This window comes from Trachurus trachurus, assembly GCF_905171665.1.
Source record: "Trachurus trachurus genome assembly, chromosome: 12".
Classification (NCBI taxonomy): Eukaryota; Metazoa; Chordata; class Actinopteri; order Carangiformes; family Carangidae; genus Trachurus; species Trachurus trachurus.
The window spans coordinates 22,692,585-22,713,168 of NC_139908.1; the positions used below are offsets into that span (position 1 = coordinate 22,692,585).

Consider the following 20,584-nt stretch of genomic DNA (forward strand, 5'->3'; position numbering starts at 1 on the left):
TGTTATTTTGGTTAGGAAACTTTTCACCCATCACACCTGTTGCTATACACAGAACAGCTACATTTAAAGTCTCATTAAGAGGACAAGCTCAGTGTGATCAGAATAATCTGTAGGATCAGTCAAGATCAGGAATATGTTTAACCTAGTTTAGCATCAAAACTGGATCCAGGGAGAAACTGGTGGCCTAGCTCTAAAGTTCAGATTTCCTATAGCTGTCTTATCTTCTGTATCTATCATGGAATCTTGACATAAACCTCACAGTGCAGAGGATCTCAACCGTTCTGGGACATAGGGGGGATGAAAACTTCAGCTCTGTAAATTCACATTACAGCAAACATTTTTCACTTTTGATGGACTGAGGCAGTTTCTCCCTAAAGCCGAGCTGCAGCAAACATTTAGCTGCTTTCATAAAGTTTGACATCTCTTCATAGCAGTGTCATCACCTGCCTGGCACAGACAGACACAGGAAGAGAGGAAGTGGTGAGCAGAGAGAAGCTTAAGAACCTACAAGAAATTATTATTAGACCCTTCATTTATCAAGATGCCAGAGATGCGACTCCAAATGTTACTGTCTGTTACTGTCTTATATGTACATGTCCTGTTTTCCCATGCTTGTTATTGTTTGTGCTGTTTCCCAATGTTTGCCATTGCATGTCCTGCTTTTTAATGTCTGTTACTGTTTGTGCTAAATGTCATAGCTCTATGTAGTCTGGGTTAAAATGGTCTGTTCTTATTTTGTTTGTCTGCATCTGTTTTTGCCCTGATAATGTCTGTCTGTGTTCTGTTTTGTAGTTGTCCATTGTATGATCTGTCATCATATGGTTTTAAAGTCTTCTGTGTTTATGTTTTTTAGAAACATGCCTTGGGACTGCGGCTGAAATTTAGCAGTTGTGCTAAGCCCGGCACATTTACACTGATGCTTAATGCATCAGTGTTGATGAATGTGCACTGTCCCAATTCAATAAATAAAGAAATGAAATGTGCCATCTACATGTGTTTTTTTTTTAAGTATATTTTTTGGCTTTTGGACTTTATTTGATAGTACACAGTAGAGACAGACAGGAAAGGGGGAGGCAGAGAGAGGGGGAATGACATGCAGGAAAGGGCTGCCCGACGCGGGATTCAAACCGGGGCCGCCTCCGGTGAGGCCTGTAGCCTCTACATGGGGCGGCCGCTTTACCCACTGCGCCACGCACCGCCCCTCTACATGTGTTTTTAGCTCCTCTTTTTTTCCTTGTCTGCATGTTATGTCCGTATGCCAGTGTTGCTATGTATCACCTGCGATCATGAGCTGTTGTTATGCCATTATGTCAATTCAATATACACTACTCACTAAAAGTTAGGGATGTTTGGCTTTTGGATTAAATTTCAGAATGCACCTAAAATGCACTATAACCTTTACAGGTGAACTCAATTTAACTTTCTCTAAACGTTTGAATGCAAATATCCAATTGTTCAATGTTTCAGTACTTACTGAATAACATGCTGTTCTCTAACAAGGTGATTAACCACAAAAATCACAAGCACTGTCTGATTTAGTGGTTCAATAATCATGCGGGATTCGAACCGGTTCAATAATCATGCAGGATTTGAACCGGGGCTGCCTGCGGTGAGGCCTGTAACCTCTACATGGGGTGGCTGCTTCACCCACTGTGCCACGCACCGCCCCAGTTCCGTTGTATTTTAATGCATTGCTTGATTGTTACCCTTTTTTGGTTTTTAGGTTGCCTGTAACAGACGAAAATTTGCCTTACTGGCTAACTCTGGCTCACTTGCAGTTTCTCATAAATTCTGTTGATCAGTGTTACACTGTCCCTGTCAAATAAACCAATAAATTAAATTAAATTAAATTAAAATGAACGCTAATGCTACTTTGTACGTGCTGGGGGCAGTGGTTTGCTGACAGCTCTACATCAACTTTGTAAGGTGAAAACATAGACCGTATATAAAAGGTGAAAACACTGTCACTCTTGTTTTTACAAATTGTTATGTCGCCCCCAAGTGTTCAGAAACATTATTGAGATATGCAGCGTATCTAGATGCCAGTGATTGTTTTGTGTACGTCTGCACTGTGTAATTTCAAAGTACCTAAGTACACAACTTGCCAGTAGGATCATCCAGTTCATTTGCTTTAATCATTAAATTTCAGGCCACAATATAAATCAACATTTTACAGCTCAATAGCTGCTTACCTTATCTCACCTATGGTCGGCCGTTGGCCACAGGTACAATAATAAACAGTGGGCGTGTTTTCATTTTGCTGCTATGCAACAGAAAGAACACAGTGTACACATAACTTATAGGCAGAGCTTAGGAAATATTTATATCACACAAAGCAACAAAGGTTCACTTTCAATATGTTGTGGTGATAAGTTCAACTCTGAGACTGTGTGACTCTAAAACAAGTCAGTCTGTCATGTATGTCAGCAGTTATTTACTTTATAATTAGGCCTATTTACTTATGAGACTTCAAACTATTGAAATGCATAACTTCATTATTGTTGTTTAAAACACCCAAAAAGTAAAAATGTAAAAAAGAAAATCTTTGTTTACCATTTATTTCTCAAAATATCAACACAAAAATAATCCCAGAAAATTCTGATCCTGTTTGTGTCGTGTGTCAGTCTTAGTTGAAGATAACTAATTCTGCATCGTTCTGAATATGTTCTACCTTCTCATGAGGGACTACAGGTAAGTTCTATGTCAGTCCAGGAGAAACAGGGTCCACCAGAAGCTGGTCTCAGTTCAGTACCCTTCATTATCCCAGGTCACATCGTAGTCTGGATACCGAGCCTTTAGTTTCTCAGTAGTTACTGAATGGTTCGCTCTTCCAAATCCCTGGAATGAAAAGTATACCAAATCAACGATCTGCTACAATGATAAAAAATATATTTAAAGCAGAAGTAAGCGGAATATTTGTGTTAATATAAGTCTTAAATAGTTATATCTTCCGACGGGAATCATAGAGTGTTTGGTCTGAAACACGGGTCTGTCAGTCACTCTGCTCTGTGTAAGCCGAGGAGAAAACTTTTATTTTATTTCCTTGTATCCTACAACCTTTATCCAATGAGGTGAGAGAACGGCATAAAGGGGCGGTCCTCTCTGTGTGTGCAGCCAAGGGATGCGCGTGAATGTGGTGACGTAGGGACGAGGGCGGGGACTGCTAACTCCATCGGCTGACAAGAAGTTAGCCAAAACGACCGGATCGCTTACTTCTGCTTTAATGTCAGTTAAAACAATCAACATTTTAGTACTGACATTGCAAATAAATGATAATATCAAAGGTCCTTTAGTCTCTTCTAGTTCACAGTTTTGTTTTTTGGGGACTGACTACTCTCAGTGTGTTCCTCCTCACCATGGAGTATCCGTAGACGTGGATCTTCTTGGCCTGTGAATCATGTTTGATCCTCCCTCCTCCGATACACTCACAGTCCAGGTGACCGTCCTCCTCCAACTCCTCTGCAACTTTCTCATAGATATCAGCTACAAGAAAAAGCACAAAAAGCACAAGTGAGTGATCTGCTGCATTTTCCTATGCGTTTTAACTCTAAATTTCATTTATAACATCCTTAAATACAGTATACTTATAATGAAGGCTATCATAGAAGACTTACTGAATTCAATTTTGGCATCAATTTCATATTTTCATAAACACCAACTGTGAGGTGGACTTTGGCTTAAACGCAGCATTTGTTTGTTTTAAACTTGTGAGTGAAGCCACCAGTGTTTGAGCTACCAACTGTCTATTGAATATGTTTATTAATAATCACAAATGGCTGCTTGTTGTGTAGATGCGCTGCCTCCATCTGTTGTTCATGATGAAGACGATGACTTTATGGACAATACTGTATGTTCTCTGCTGACTGCCTGACAGAAACTAAATTGCGTCATGGCCATTTCAAGATTTGGCACTGGAAATAATTCATTCATTTAATTAATTCTGGCTAATTAAAAATAAACTTACCTAACGGAAATGTGTTGATGAGCTACCTGACTTTTTTTTTTTTTTACTCGAGACGAGACGTTTGTTGAACTGAATTCAGGAGCTCCTTTCATTTGGACGCCACCTGTGTGTGTATTGAAGAAGAATTTTCTTCCCCTCTCGTGATGTTTTCTATAGCTTTCCGAGCGAAAACACGGTTTCTAAACTCATTTGAAACAAACAAAACAAAATAGCGGGGGTGGTAATGACTAGCTGACTGTGCTTCAAGCTAAGCTACGCTAGCGGTTAGCGCGGCTAACGTTAGCCGTTTCCATAGGCCTTTTCAAAGGAGGTTAAATCGAAAGCAACTGGACTTATTATTAGTTAATAACTAAGTCCAGTTGCTTTCGATTTAACCTCCTTTGAAAGACTATGACCTGGGCAAATGAGAATATGCACCGGCTTTCCATAGGCCGTTTCACAAAAGCATTCCAAACACCGTTCCATCTCCCAGCATGCCACGGACGTCCGTGTTGCGGTTAAATTAAAATGCATTTAAAATGTACAGATCGAAAAATGAGAGATGTTACTACGCCTACACTATTGTATTTTGTGTCCTCTATCTCACTGTCATCATATTAAGTATAGCACACAGACCGCACCACTACAGAAAAGACTAGTGCACTGGAGCTACATAAATACCGCTCGTCGAACGTTAATATTTGTTGGTTGGAAGGCTTTTACACAGGTCGCCTGCATTGTGCTCATCATGCTGTTATCTCAGGTCATCTGGTCAGATGATCAAGCGGGAAACCCGGGGCTGACGATGTCCCCCAAGGGCCCAACTAGAATCCTGGCATGCTGCCAGGACCTTGGGAACCGATGTCCATGTAGACTCCCCCCGATTCCCCATACTGATCACACCCAGAGACACCACACCTCACTGTAGGACCATCTCACTGGAGATGGTCAATTTACATACAAAAACAGCCCCGCCCGCTCCGGGATGCAGCAGGTGAGCAAGGTGCATGAGCCGGTGTGAAAACCCCCCACCCAATTTTTTATTTGAATATAAATTAATTTGAATATAGTGAAACTCATGATGAGGCTTATTTTTTTGAAGCGCGAGCGTGCTTCCTCCTGTCACACGTGATTGGCGTGAATGATGTTGGAGCATGGATGTATTATATTAACATTATTGTTGGAGTCAAATGCCTAGCCTCACGCGACGTCGCTTCTTGAGTTTTTGGAACCAGGTGAAGACTAGGCTAAATATACTAAACCGTCTTTGGAGAAGAAACCACACTGGGACGAGAGGGCGGAGCTGACCCGTGTCCCGCTGCCACTGATTCTCTACAAACCCCCACCTCCAGAAGTTCCAAAGTTGACACAGTTAAACTCATTACTCATAGGAGTTATGGTATTATAGATACCATAACAGTGTCATTGAAGACATGACACATTTAGTCAAACAAAGGACAGCAACCTGTTTAACCCAAATCAACAAGTTTCAACTAACCAAGATGCTGGTTGGTTGAGAGATGTTGTTAGCCAACTGACATTGTCCACATGGAGGAAGACTGTCTGAATTAGATTAATTTGGAAAAACGTAATTGTCTGTAACAGAAAATCATCTTCAGCGTGGCCCAGAACAGACACTCAGGCGTCCATACTAATAAAAAAGTAAACATACATAGGCTGCTGTATACGGGTTAAAGTGCTAAGTGATCAGTGTGAATATGCCTCAGTAAAAACTGATCTGTAGACTGCAGCAGTGTGGGTGAACCATACAGGGTGAACATGCTGAATGAGCAGGTCTCGCGTTTAGTGGCAGACAGAGACACCTGCTGGTCCTCAGTGGGTCGGGTCTCCTGACTCACCGTGGTACTCGGCCCAGCCGTATCCTCGGACTATATCCACCTCCGAGTCGTCTCCCTCCTCCCGGCTGTGGACTCGGATCAGGACGTACTTGAACACGCCGGACGGGTCGATGTCTGCCTGCGGGATGTTGGCCATCAGAGCCGCAGCCTTGGTCTGCGTGCACATCTCCACACTTCCCAGTAGCCACACGAGCGAACCGGAAAACAAACAAAATAGCCGCAACTTGTCAACAAACGCCGTTTCTGCAACAACAACACTTCAGTATGTGGTTTACAGCTTAAACCTTATCTACACGTAGAAACAAAAGCAAAGGAGAAAGCGGTTCCTCGACTCTCACGTCTGTTCCGCCATGCAGCAATCACACAACTACTTCCGGGCCAAACCTTCAAAAATAAAAGCGACGATAAATTGAATTGGTCTTGTACTTGTTTAATTTTTCATCATCATTATGTCTCTGGCACAATACGATTTTGATTATTTCATTGAGTGAAGGACGATTAACTGGCAAATCACTGAGGCCTTGCTGCTTAATTTAAAACCGAAAAAAAGATGAGTCCCACTTTTATTCTGAAGGTAGTGAAGTTTGACCGGAAATCACTCTCACGCTTTTCGTACGTCCTTGAAGCAAAGCATCCTAGCTGTTGTAGTCCAGAGCAGATTCATGAAAGAAAGAAAGAAAGAAAAAGGGGAAAGATTGACTTAATACAATAAGAAAAACAATACAGCAGTTGAATTATTTCTGTCTACAAATGTTTATTAAATGCGAACACCTGCTGTTATACATTGGTGGGTTTTAGGCTATGTTTCATATTTTGGCACATTAAACTGTGAATAAAAAGCAGATTAGTTTACAGTACAGTGCTTCAGAGTACAGTCACATGTTCTACTTTTTTCTTTCTTTTACATTCCTTACAATCAAACATTGGTTTTACATGTCATTAATGTCTGTTATCAAAGTCCCCTGATTGGTCTGCTGCAGGTTCGGTGCCTGTCAGCAAAACTATGGAGTTATTTTTGTGTCATAAATATCTGTAAACGCACAGAAGGGGATCTACAAATGTTCCTTGGTTTGCACACGTGTTTTGCTATCCACAAATACAAATTTCTAATTTGTAACTTGTATTTTGGTTTTTACAAATAAATGTGTATTTGTAAATATATTGTGTATTTGTAAATGTATAATTTTCCATTTGTAAAAACAAAAAAGCCATTTGTAAAACCGAAAATTCTGTTTGTGAAGTGTGACTCTGCATTTGTGGATCACCAATCACACACACGCATCTCTTTCCTCAATGACGTATTTCTGAGACAATCCTGCCGCGATCCACACAGATCCACAAACTCACAGCTGCTGATTCACAAAGGGCCGCTCTCCTCACCAGGAGGGGCAGTGTTGGCGAGTAGCTGAATTAAAACTAACGAAGAAGACTGCTACTGGCTTATCTCGAGAAATTATTTTAATTCCCACTGTTAATGCGTCACTTTATTAAGTTTTAATGTTTTTTCATGCGATAAAGTAACTGTTTAGATCCCCAATATGCGGTTAGTTTATCCAAATGACGCCTGTTTGGAAGCTCCATCTGTGGAGCAGCTAAGCTAACTAGGCTACCACCGGACGAGCGGTCTATCACAGAGGCTACAGCCGGGCTGCTGTGGTGGTCGGCCGGCTAAGCCGCGGTCTCCTCCCAGGGGAGAAAACGACCTGCATTGTTAATGTCAACTGACTGACCGTTTCATTGTAAAACATTTATTTATTGATGTAGCGGTGGTGATTGTACATAGCCCATTATAGACTAAATAGTTTTGTTTGTTGATATAGCCTACTACACCACTGAATGAGACAACATTTATCTCCTAAAAATAATTCATCCAGCCGGCGGTAAACCTCTAAAAAACTGCCGGTAGATTGATGGGCTCCTTTTCTCCCCTGGGAGGACGACGCAGATTAGCCGACCGACCACCTCAGCAGCCCGGCTGTTGCTTCTGTGATGATCCGCTCATCCAGAGGCAGCAACCGGGTTGGGGCTTGGTTTCTCCCCTGGAATGACGCCGCGGCTTAGCCGGCCGACCACCACAGCAGCCCGGCTGTAGCCTCTGTGATAGACCGCTCGTCCGGTGGTAGCCTAGTTAGCTTAGCTGCTCCACAGATGGAGCTTCCAAACAGGCGTCATTTGGATAAACTAACCGCATATTGGGGATCTAAACAGTTACTTTATCGCATGAAAAAACATTAAAACTTAATAAAGTGACGCATTAACAGTGGGAATTAAAATAATTTCTCGAGATAAGCCAGTAGCAGTCTTCTTCGTTAGTTTTAATTCAGCTACTCGCCAACACTGCCCCTCCTGGTGAGGAGAGCGGCCCTTTGTGAATCAGCAGCTGTGAGTTTGTGGATCTGTGTGGATCGCGGCAGGATTGTCTCAGAAATACGTCATTGAGGAAAGAGATGCGTGTGTGTGATTGGTGATCCACAAATGCAGAGTCACACTTCACAAACAGAATTTTCGGTTTTACAAATGGCTTTTTTGTTTTTACAAATGGAAAATTATACATTTACAAATACACAATATATTTACAAATACACATTTATTTGTAAAAACCAAAATACAAGTTACAAATTAGAAATTTGTATTTGTGGATAGCAAAACACGTGTGCAAACCAAGGAACATTTGTAGATCACCTTCTGTGCGTTTACAGATATTTATGACACAAAAATAACTCCATACAAAACGGACGCGCGCTTTGCAGCTGCATCGAGGCACACAGTGGTAGGATCCAACCAGTTTTTGTCAAGCTTTTCGGTAAGTGCATATTGAAACGTTACAGTTTTATGATAGTATTCATTTGAAATAATTAATCAGGATTCGGTTAAACGTGAGCTGAGTGTGTTTGGGCTAAGTTATTTTTTTTGTGTGTGTGAAGCAATTGTGCCAGTTGGTGGTGGGGTAACATTAGCCAGGCTAGCGCCGCCTACTGGTTCCGGCAAATTTCATTTGCCTCAACAATGTAGTCAGGACACTAGCAATGCGTTTCGGTTTGCTCCGTCCGCCAGAGCGGACGGACCAATCAGCGAACAGACGGGTAAGTGAAGGCGATGACGTTGAACTCAAGCGCTCAAGATTAACCTATGAGCTTAACCGGTGTATAGCACACGTGACCACCAAGCAGCAGCGATTAGTTGAAGCAAATGTAAGCAACCGCCTCCCGGAAGCAAACGAATCCCTATGGCTCAGGTTCAGACGCTTTTTGAAATGTAATGAAATAAGCGGCTGATGCATCAGGCTAGGGTAACATGGGGTTTGCATAACATTTAGCATCTGCACTCGGTAGAAACTATCGGTTGTAGCACAGCATAAACTACGTGTAATCGCCGTCGACTTCCACATTTATTAAGTTATTAGAACAAATATTGTCGCGTTAGCTTCTCGTTAGCTTCTCGTTAGCTTCTCGTTAGCATAGCGGCAGCATAACGTTAGTATCAGAGTTCGCCGCCCCTCAACCTTCTGTACATGGAAGTAAATGAGTGTAAAATTACTGTAATGCCCTCTTAGTCCAGTCATTTTACGAGAAAAGGTTAAACAAATTGCAACAGAAGCAAACTCAACTGATTTTGTATCATCAATATCTCCTGAGTGAGGGAAAAAAAGCCCCGAAGAATCCCATCAGGGGAAAGTTTCGAAAAACACCCAAACATATCCCATTTATACGCATATAAAAACATTTTTTCACGTGAATAGGGTCAAATTTGTACGGAAGCGCATTGCATTCACTTGATAAAATAAAATTTAGACACCTTATCTCGTAATTACGAGATCTTTTCTCGTAATTACGAGATCCTGATGTCGTAATTATGAGATCCTGATGTCGTAATTATGAGATCCTGATGTCGTAATTACGAGAAAAGATCTCGTAATTACGAGATAAAGAAAAAGGAAATGTCTATAAATCCGCTCTTGTTTTCTTAATAGATGAATGCTACGGTGGTGCAGTGGTTAGAGCAGTTGCTACCCGTACAGGAAACCGAGGATCGAATCCTGGGTGTAGCACATCGTTCTCGTTTTGTATATTAGGCCACAGTAGCCTACATTATTAGACAGCGGGGGACACACCGGCCCACGTAACCGATTGTGCCGTTCATACACACCAAAGACCCCGGTGCCTGGCCGCCGCCGCCGCTGCTCTAGTGGCGGCCGGGCACCGGGGTCTGTGGAGCGGGTTCATGAAGCCTGGTTGTCCCGACATGACTCAACTCACAACACTGTAACGTTATGTTGTGTGTCTTGTAGCCGAAAAGTAGGCTACAACACACACAACATAACGTGACAGCCGCAGTGTTGTGAGTGAGTCATGTCGGGACAACCAGGCTTCATGAACCCGCTCCACCGCCGCCGCCGCTGCTGCTGCTGCTGCTGCTCCGCGGGGAAGGCGAAGCTCACTGCCAGGATCACCGCCGGAGCAGCGGCGGCGGCCGGGCTCACACCCGGGGAAGGCGATCCTGGCAGTGAGGGTGTGTGAGCCCGGCACCGCCGCCGCTGGGGGCGGCCAGGCGGTGGAGGCGATCAGTGAGCTTCGCCTTCCCCACCCAGGGAAGGCCATCCGGGCAGTTAAGAGGAGAAACTTTCAGGTTCAGGAGCAGCGGAGCGGCTCGCGGCTGCAGCTCAGTTCACTTCACACACTGAGAATGGAGTTTGTTTTCTTCCGGTAGACGTAAACACGTAACACGTGTACCCCCTGTCCAATCAGAACGCTTCCCGACCCCCAGACGTTAAGCAGAATTAAATAAAGGCGATTTAATGTGTTTTCCATGTTAACCCCAATTCTGAATTATTATTTCCATGTAAACTCGAAGGAGAATGTTTTAATTTCAAACTATTTAATTCAGAATAATTAATTCCGAATTAAAAAACATCATGTAAACGATAAGCCCTACGATGGGATTCGATCCTCAGTCTCCCGTGTGAGAGGTAACTGCTCTATCCACTGTACTACCATGGACCATTGATTCTGATTGAGACAAGAGCGGACTTATAGACATTCCTTTTTCTCTATCTCATAATTACGAGATCAGGATCTCATAATTACGAGAAAAGATCTCGTAATTACGACATCAGGATCTCGTAATTACGAGAAAAGATCTCGTAATTACGAGATAAGGTGTCTAAATTTTATTTTATCAAGTGAATGCAATGCGCTTCTGTAAATTTGTAACCTTTACATATCTTCATGAAAAACCTTTTTTGAAATTCTTTGTTAACATGAGCAAATTTGCATAAATTTGCATAAATCCCACCATTTTGACGGCACATGTATGAAGTTGCTGTGGTGGTACCGGCATGAAAATTGGAATGAGTTGACTCCATCGGTCAACCGACAAGTTGACCCCTTTAAATTTCAAGATGACTGCAATTTTTCAAAACAGCCACATCCTTAGTAGAGCAGGTATGACATGAGCCAACAGTGCATAATCCAATTACGTATGGCTAATTTGCATACATACACAACACCTGATCTAAACATTGGGTAGAACAGGTGAAAATGTCTTGTTCAATATTGTTAACATATTACAGTTAAAAAACTTAAGGAATGGAACCAATTTAGGCTACTCCGTCTCCATCACAGACTGTAAATGGTCTCTATTAATGAGCATTAATAGAGACCATTTACAGTCTATGATAGAGACGGAGCATGTCATACCTGCTCTACTAAGGATGTGGCTGTCTTGAAAAATTGCAGTCATCTTGAAATTTAAAGTGGTCAACTTGTCGGTTGACCGATGGAGTCAACTCATTCCAATTTTCATGCCGGTACCACCACAGCAACTTCATATACATGTGCCGTCAAAATGGTGGAATTTATGCAAATGTATGCAAATTTGCTCATGTTAAAGCAGAAGTGAGTGATCCGGTCGTTTTCGCTAATGCTGCGTTCCAGGCAGGCTGTAATTTTTAAATTACAGCTTCAAGTCACAACTTACGACTTTGTAGCGTTCCAGGCAACCCACTCGTGTTTTTCCGACCTGTTTTACCGGTGAAAGTCACTATAACGGCCACTCTTAACTTCCGACCGGTGAACGCGTACCAGATCGAACTGGTACCACTTCACGGTCGGAAAAATACGAGTTTCCTTGAACGCACCATAACAGTCCTCGTCGCTACGTCACCACATTCACGGCGTTCCTTGGCTGCACACACAGCCCTGCATGCGGTTCTCTCTCCTCATTGGATAAAAACTGTAGGATACGATAAATGTTTTCTCTTCGGCTCAGAGCAGAGCAGAGGGACTGAGAGACCCGTGTTTCAGTCCAAACACTCTATGTAAGTGATTGCTGTCGGAAGATATAACTATTTAAGACTTATATTAACACAAATATATCACTCACTTCTGCTTTAACAAAGAATTTCTAAAAACTTGTAATACATTTTTTGTTTGTCTTAATGTAAGTAATCAACTCAGTAATTTTCATGGAGATATCTAAAGGTTAAAAATTTTACCCTATTGACGTGAAAAAATGTTTTTATATGCGTATAATGGGATATGTTTGGGTGTTTTTCGAAACTTTCCCCTAATGGGATTCTTCTGGGCTTTTTTTTCCCTCACTCAGGAGATGCTGAGGATACAAAATCAGTTGAGTTTGCTTCTGTTGCAATTTGTTTAAAGTAACATTGCGGAGTTTTTCGGCCTTAAAATAATGTTTCCAGACTCATTGCAATGGTAGAAAAATGGTTAATAGGATGAATGGTGCTGCCGCCGCAGCCTGAGCCGGGTCGCGTCGGCTGAAACTGCACTATGTAACTTCCCTGCACGGGTACGAAACACCGCCCCCCCCTCCTCCCCCCTCCCCTCTGCGTCGAGGGAGAGACGTCGGGTAAAAGCGAAACTACGGTTCTTCTCCGGTCGTTGTCACCGCCGCCGTCCCCTCCCCCGACCACACGCCACACAGTCTCCTTGCAAACATGTGGGAAATACTGTTGTTTATTAATGGGAATAAACGCTGGATGCGCTCGCTGTTAAGTTTCGTTTTCGTTTTTCCCCCCAGACGATAGCGCTTCTCAATCAGATGGTGGAAGCACTGAGCTGAAACTCCGCAATGTTGCTTTAACGTTGACCCCTTTTTTGGCCTAAAATTACTGGACTATCTATACACTGTGTGATTTAAGCAGTCTTATAAGACTGTTGCATGACACACTATGCGACGTGGAATTTACGATCTTTGCTACGACAACGGGTTTGATGCGGGCAGATTGTACGACTGTGTACTTATGAATCGTAGGTGACGTCAGCATCAGCTGCGTCACCATAGTTGCGGAGACGTCGGTAGTAGCAAAACAAACGGAGAAATGAAGAAGGAAGCCCTTGTTATTGTGGCACTTTTGTGCACAGAAAAAAACTTGACAAAGAGGAAAAAGAGGAGGAGAATGTGGTCGCGGTCGTGGCTCGGGAAGAGAGGCCAACTTGGGATGCCGGTTTTGCAGCGAGAGTTGGAGGTAGGCTATGTATTATTATCTAACGTAGCCTATCGGACGTGTATAACGGTTACTGACATGATTTACAAAACACAAACGCATTAGCATGTTACGCAATGAATAGGCTACTTGAGATGGCAACATTATTTCTGAACTGAATAGTGTCTTCACAGAGAGAGCTATTAAAAGTCTGCTTGTTGTACTGTATAGACAGATGATCAAAGCAGCTTCAGGAGTTTTCTCCGCATGGATGTGGACCAGTTCAACCGTCTGCTCCAACTGGTGGCTCCATATATTTCCAAAAACAACACCCAACTGAGACAGGCGATCAGTGCCAGAGAGAGACTATCCATTACACTGAGATATTTAGCTACAGGTAATTATCACTGTTCTCATGATCACTTATCTTATTATTATTTTACACACACGCACAGAAAAATGCATGCGTACACACGTAGCCTACACCCACTCGCATACCCACCCACCCACATTCACGCACTCCTTTTTTATTTATTTACTTCTCTCTAAACCCTAATCCCTGATGGGGACATTTTTGTCCCCTAGGTGGCGCACTTTCTCCACTAATTTCACACTGGAAATAGTGATCCTCTTCATATTTGGTCCAGTTGTGCATTTTTTAATATTTTTTTCCAAACACACATCATATACTATGCAATTTTTCATTGTGTAGCAAAAAAAACTCCTTTAGTTATGAAAAGGGACAATTTTGTCCTCTTCTAAAACATATTTAGGGTACTCAACCCACACACAATATTTTTTTACAATTTCTCTCTATTTGACAGGAGAGTCGTTTTCCTCACTGAGTTTCCAGTATCGTGTTGGAAGGAGCACTGTTGGTGTTCTTGTTAAGGAGACCTGTAAGGCGTTGCATCATGTACTGAAGAAGGATTACCTGAAGGTGAGATCTATTGTGAACCAGCCGGATTGCAACATGTCAGACATAACTCTTACATTTGTAAAACAAATAAATCACATGTAAATAAATTGATGTTACATTAATGATTCTCCTCTGTCTGTTTTGTTCTGAGTAGACACCCACTACTGAGGATGAGTGGAGAGAAGTGGCCCATGGCTTTCAGCACAAATGGCAGTTTCCCCACTGTCTCTGTGCCGTTGATGGAAAACATATTGCCATCCTTCCACCAAGCAACAGTGGGAGCACCTTCAGGAACTACAAGTCTCATTTCTCTGTAGTCCTGATGGCTGTGGTAGATGCTAATTACCGTTTTCTCTATGCCAATGTTGGTACTCAAGGCCGAGTGTCTGATGGAGGTGTTTATGCCCACTCTGACCTGAAACAGGCAATAACCAGCAACCTCCTACATATTCCGCCAGCTCAGAGTCTACCTGGCACAGATGTTGTCATGCCTTTCATGTTTGTAGCAGATGAGGCATTTCCACTAAACACACACTTAATGAAGCCATACCCCTTCAGACAACTCGACCATGAGCAGCGCATCTATAATTACAGACTGTCAAGAGCTAGACGTGTGGTAGAGAATGCCTTTGGCATACTTGCCAATAGATGGCGAGTCTTTCTTACGGCCATTCCTCTAGACCCAGAGACAGTGTCCTGGATAACCCTTGCTGCCCTGTCCCTACACAACTACCTGCGAGCACAGGCCACAGACACCTACATCCCCCCTGCTCTGGTAGACATAGAGGACGAGGACCATCACATCATCCCTGGAAGCTGGCGCCATGACACCACCCTTCAGTCAGTGCCTGCTGGCAGAGATAGAAATCCTACCAGAACTGCAAAGGAGCAGCGTGACAGACTGAAAGACTACTTTTCCTCACCAGCAGGTTCTGTGTCTTGGCAGGAGCAAATGCTGTAATGTAAAGGAAGAAGTTGCTTAAAGAAGGTTGCTATAAGTTGGTTTGACATATAATAATCTTTATCAATTTGACACATTTACTGTTTGTACATAGATCATTTGCAATAAATGGAAATATATGAAACTGGAATACTTGAAATCTCATTTTATTGTATTTTTACACAATTTCATTTCAGGTTTGTTAAATAAGAACAAAGACACGCACATCCCAAAAAACGTGAGGCTAGGTGCAGGTCCACAAAAGGAGATACAGGTAAAGAAAGAAGAAGACCGCACACTAGTTTAGCTCCCGTGACAATTTATCACACCGAGTGGTAACGTTACCACTCGGTGTGTCTTCTTTCTTTACCCATAGGTTTGTTAAATAAAACATTAATAATAATAATACAGTGTAAATATGAAAAATGCAAATAACTTCTCAATTGCTCAAGAACCCTGACATAAATATAGCTTATATCAACACATTAAAGTTACTTCAACCATACATGAACTTGACATTAACTGTGTCAAAGTGTAGTGCTTGCTTTTAAAAAAAACAACTCCTTAGTAGTGCTCCTCATCTTGCTGATCTGATGAGCCAGCCAGCATTCCCATGAAGCTACCAGGTGGATGAGGAGTCCGTGGCAGGAGGCTGGTGATAAGGGAGAAAGCTTCGGTGTGGTGCAGCAAGTTGTTGCGAGAATGAATGATATGTTGACTGTTGGACTTTGCTCATGCTTCTCTCCTGTGCGTCATACAAAATTCGGGAAATTGACCGCCTCGCTTGCATCTTCTCCAATGGGTCCTGGATGTGCCGCATCTCACTAGCCACATGTTTTCCAAATATGTCATCCGAATCCTCACTGCTGGTGACAGAATTATTTGCCACAACTTGTCTCAGGATTTCTATTTTTTCTCGCTCCAGGCTTAACTCATCCCTCCTCCCTGTCTTGCTGCTCCTTTGCCTGCTCCTTGCCCGTTGAGTGCTCAGTGTGGGTGAAGAAGAACGGGACACTGGTCGGGATGGTATGTCCTTGTCTGTAGATAGTGACGACAAGTCTTCCGGGTGATCGTTGTCTTGTTGGAGGTCTTGTTCACCACTGCTCTCAGTCATGTCAGATGCTGACAGTTGATCTACCTGAATGACGGGCAAAACATAGTGTGATTTTTAAAGAGTTATGGCAGTGTTTTTTATGTATCTTTTCAGTCACCAACAATACATAACAGTCCACAAGGATTAAAATTAATTAACTGATTTACAGTTGAGGACATAGTTATTAACCGCCCTACAAAAAATTTCACTTTAAAAAAAAAAATTTCCCAAGTGCTGTTAAACAGAGCAAAGATTTTTGTTGTTGAAAACTAAAACAAATGACTGTTAACCAGCAAACTGTACTGTAACTGTAGGCCTAGATGCTAAATGGACAGCATGTAAACAAGTGTAAGTCCTCAGTATGTGGCTGTCACACTCTATGAAGCTTCTCAAGCTCAATTACTGAAATATAAATAGGATTGTTTCAGCTTTCAGGAGTTGTAGAATTTCATTGATCCAGTCAGTCTCCTTTCTTTTGTTGTGCTACAGTTTGAAGGGATGTCTGCCTGTCTTATGTGACGACCTGCTTATCATACTAAAAGGAGCAGCACACATTCTTCCACAGCATTTATATACCAACAATCAAAACCATTCTCACCTGTCCCGGGACAACAGTGTCAGGCCGATGCAAACCACTTACCATAATAAAGGAGAACATGAATCCTCCAGAGCATTTACATGCCTTATTCAACAAGCTGCTACAAGAAAAAAAAGTCCCTAAAAAAAACCTGCCAACATAGATACTATAAGGAAGGAACCCTAAGAAAAGTTTCTAAGACTGTTTATTCAAAAATCACAACACACAAATGTCTAAACATTTTCCTCTGTAAAATCAAAGTTTGAATAACAACAAAGGAGCAGCAGACTGTTCAGCTCTGACTGAAGACATGAAAAGGTCCAAGTCTTTATTTGGAGCCAGATCAGACCCACACAGAGACTAGCCTAATGCAGGTGTTACACTGTATCACATAGGAAAGGAAATAAATTAACAAGGTGTGATTCTTTGAGACATTTATGGGATCAGTTTCATTAATATTGATGTAAGTTAGAATAAAGATAATGTATGGATTTAAAAAAAAAAAAGATAAATATGAACTCTGTTAACAATACAGACAGTCTGGGAGGCATTTAAAGCCACATGCAGAGGTTATAGATACTGGAGAATCTGCTGAAGGAATGCAGCAACAGAGACCCTAGACTGGTGTTGCTGACTAGAACAGTTACAATCAATTATGAAGAAACTTCTACTGCATTATAGACTGAGGAAAAGATATTATGAATCTAGTCGAAGCTGGTAAAATGTTTGCACTTAGATAACAAACTGAGTTATTCATCCATAACTGTTATAATGGATCTATAGGCTATTTGAGCAGAAAGAAAGAAAAATCTATTACTCAAGGTATTTCTGCTCAGTGAAAACAGGAGAAATGCACCAGTGCTTATGTAACAGTTTAACATACAATACACTCAGTTGCTAGGAGTGTTCTTGTGTTCAATATTTCAATAGAAAAGTAGCTTAATTCTAATAAATGTGTTGTTGGTGAGAGTGCAGGAGCTGCTCTTTGTCAGTGAGTGTGTGGCTCTTAAAAGAGCCTTTGTGTGGTTTGCAGCAGCAGAAGCAGCAGCAGCTTTACTTCTTGGCGGGCTTCTCGGTCTTCTTGGGCAGCAGCACCGCCTGGATGTTGGGCAGCACGCCGCCCTGAGCGATGGTGACTCCGCCCAGGAGTTTGTTGAGCTCCTCGTCGTTGCGGACGGCCAGCTGCAGGTGACGGGGGATGATCCTGGTCTTCTTGTTGTCGCGGGCAGCGTTTCCAGCCAGCTCCAGGATCTCAGCGGTCAGGTACTCGAGCACAGCCGCCAGGTAGACGGGGGCGCCGGCTCCCACACGCTGAGCATAGTTTCCTTTACGCAGCAGCCTGTGGACACGGCCCACGGGGAACTGGAGCCCGGCACGGGAGGAGCGGGTCTTGGCCTTAGCGCGGGCTTTGCCTCCGGTTTTTCCTCGTCCACTCATTTTGCAGTTTCTGTATGACAGACAGTCAGAGAAAGTGTGGAGCAGACACACACAGCTTCGCTTAAATGAGCGCGGAGAGCGCGGGACAGTCGGTGAAGGACCAATCAGAGGAGAGGCCGCTCTGTCCTCCAATGAGCAGCCGGCGCTCAGGCGGGGGAGGCGGGGAGGGTCTCTCCTCTGGGCGGTGCCGAGCTCCAGGAGCCCAGGACCACCAATCAGGACCCGGGACCCGGAGCAGCGTCACCGAGTCTCAGCCGGTCCCACGCTTTAAGAGCCGAGGCGCCGTGGGTTGAATCACTAAACTTTTCTCCTGCTCAGAGGAACAACTCGTAGTTTATCTACCATGGCAAGAACCAAGCAGACCGCTCGTAAATCCACCGGAGGCAAAGCCCCCAGGAAGCAGCTGGCCACCAAGGCTGCCCGCAAGAGCGCCCCGGCCACCGGCGGCGTCAAGAAGCCTCACCGCTACAGGCCCGGTACCGTGGCTCTCAGGGAGATCCGTCGCTACCAGAAATCCACCGAGCTGCTGATCCGCAAGCTGCCCTTCCAGCGCCTGGTCAGGGAGATCGCTCAGGACTTCAAGACCGACCTGCGCTTCCAGAGCTCGGCCGTCATGGCTCTGCAGGAGGCCAGCGAGGCTTACCTGGTGGGTCTGTTCGAGGACACCAACCTGTGCGCCATCCACGCCAAGAGAGTCACCATCATGCCCAAGGACATCCAGCTGGCCCGCCGCATCCGCGGAGAGAGAGCTTAAAGTGCTGCCGCTCCTCGAACCTCAATAACGGCTCTTTTCAGAGCCACCAACCTCTCTCTAACAGCAAAGTCCTCTGCTCTCCTCATTCATCATTTTGTGCTTTTTTTTATTACGCTGTGGTCGTAGCCAACAGCTGTCTTTGAAAAATATGCTCTATTTTCCTTTATTTTTTACCGTTTTACTGTTGGCTCATTTGTTTTTCAGGCCACACAACACAAAAAGAATGTAGGAAGTAGGCTAGTGCTCTTCAAAATAAAAGTTCGCTATTTAAAACGAAACTATTGGCTCCAAAACGGGCAATATACACATAAAAGTAGATGAAACTACATTTTCTTGAACCCAAATCATGTCAAAATGCTTCTAAATTAAACATTTTCACGATTTACTAGGCTAAATACTATGGAAAGCCGTTTTAGTCATAATGAAATAAATTAATAAATGCATAAATAAATAAATATAGCCATGAAATGAGTCCGATTTAAATAAATAGGATGATAAATAGATATAAATGAAATATAAATACATATATTTTTATTTTAAAAACAACATTTTTATTTTTCCAGGAGACTTTTATTTTCTAGCGCCTCATTTATTTATTTCCAGATACTTTTATTTCCTAATGTCACATTTATTTATTTCCGGTTACTTTTATTTCATAACGTCACATTCATTATGACTAAAACGGCTTTCCATAAAATACAAGCTGCCCTCTGGTGGACAAAACGAGAGACAGCAAGCACAAAACCAAAATGGGTTTGCTACATGTGTGCCCAGGATATATTTTACAGCCCCAGCACTGTAACCAGACTTCCCTCGATCTCGAATATTTTTTTCAATAAATCCTGGAGCAAACTAGTTTAAAAAAAAAAAACACGAATAGTGGGAACATACCGCACACTGGACTGGGTTATAGGATCTTTAGTTTATTTTAGAGCTGAGACCAGGAAGTCAGAGGGTTTTTAAAGGAAATGGTACTCTATCAATTTACATTATCAAACATCAATGGCTGAGGAGTACCATTATACCATATAGAAATTGATTAAAAAAAAAAAAAAAAAATGAAGTGCATTCAGCAGCTTTACAGCAAATTCGAGTAGGCTACAAGTGCACCAGTGACTCACATATCAAATCAAATCAAATCAACTTTATTTATATGGCACTTTTCATACTTTTGGGTAGCACAAAGTGCCTCACAGAGAATAAAAACAAAACATGAACAACAAAGAAAAACCATGAAAACCCAAACCTCCCACCCCCACAAATACACACACAGAGATACCCCCCCCCCCCAACCCTAACCATGGGTACGCGGCTAGTCGAGTTGAGGGGGGATGGCATCCCCCCTGAAATAAAAACGATCAAAATCATCCCCCCTGTAAAAATGCCATCCCCCCTCTCCATCCCCGTTTTACATTAAAGCAGAAGTGAGTGGTCCGGTCGTTTTCGCTAATGCTGCGTTCCAGGCAGGCTTTTGAAATCGTAAATTACAGCTTCAAGTCACAACTTACGACTTTGTAGCGTTTCAGGCAACCCATCGTGTTTTTCCGACCTCTTTTACCGGTGAAAGTCACTATAACGGCCACTCGTAACTTCCGACCGGTGAACTCGTACCAGATCG

The 20,584-nt window shown here is 42.9% G+C and overlaps 3 protein-coding genes across 3 annotated transcripts; 1 reads left to right on the forward strand and 2 right to left on the reverse strand.

Annotated features, from left to right (window-relative positions):
* Positions 1–2,152: 2,152 nt before the first annotated feature.
* phpt1 (phosphohistidine phosphatase 1) lies at positions 2,153–6,155 on the reverse strand. Its single transcript, XM_083984204.1, has 3 exons — positions 5,803–6,155; positions 3,356–3,483; positions 2,153–2,838 (listed from the first exon to the last, which is right to left on the reverse strand). Exons 1-3 carry the CDS (start codon positions 5,966–5,968, stop codon positions 2,746–2,748), a joined length of 387 nt encoding a protein of 128 aa, XP_083840330.1. The 5' UTR covers positions 5,969–6,155; the 3' UTR covers positions 2,153–2,745.
* Positions 6,156–17,828: 11,673 nt separating this feature from the next.
* LOC310994374 (histone H2A-like) lies at positions 17,829–18,212 on the reverse strand (the record flags this gene model as incomplete). Its single annotated transcript, XM_083983039.1, has 1 exon — positions 17,829–18,212. One exon carries the CDS (start codon positions 18,210–18,212, stop codon positions 17,829–17,831), a length of 384 nt encoding a protein of 127 aa, XP_083839165.1.
* A 343-nt stretch (positions 18,213–18,555) lies between these two features.
* LOC310995259 (histone H3.2) lies at positions 18,556–18,966 on the forward strand (the record flags this gene model as incomplete). The annotated part of the gene is made up of 1 exon (XM_083984265.1): positions 18,556–18,966. One exon carries the CDS (start codon positions 18,556–18,558, stop codon positions 18,964–18,966), a length of 411 nt encoding a protein of 136 aa, XP_083840391.1.
* Between the last annotated feature and the right edge of the window lie 1,618 nt (positions 18,967–20,584).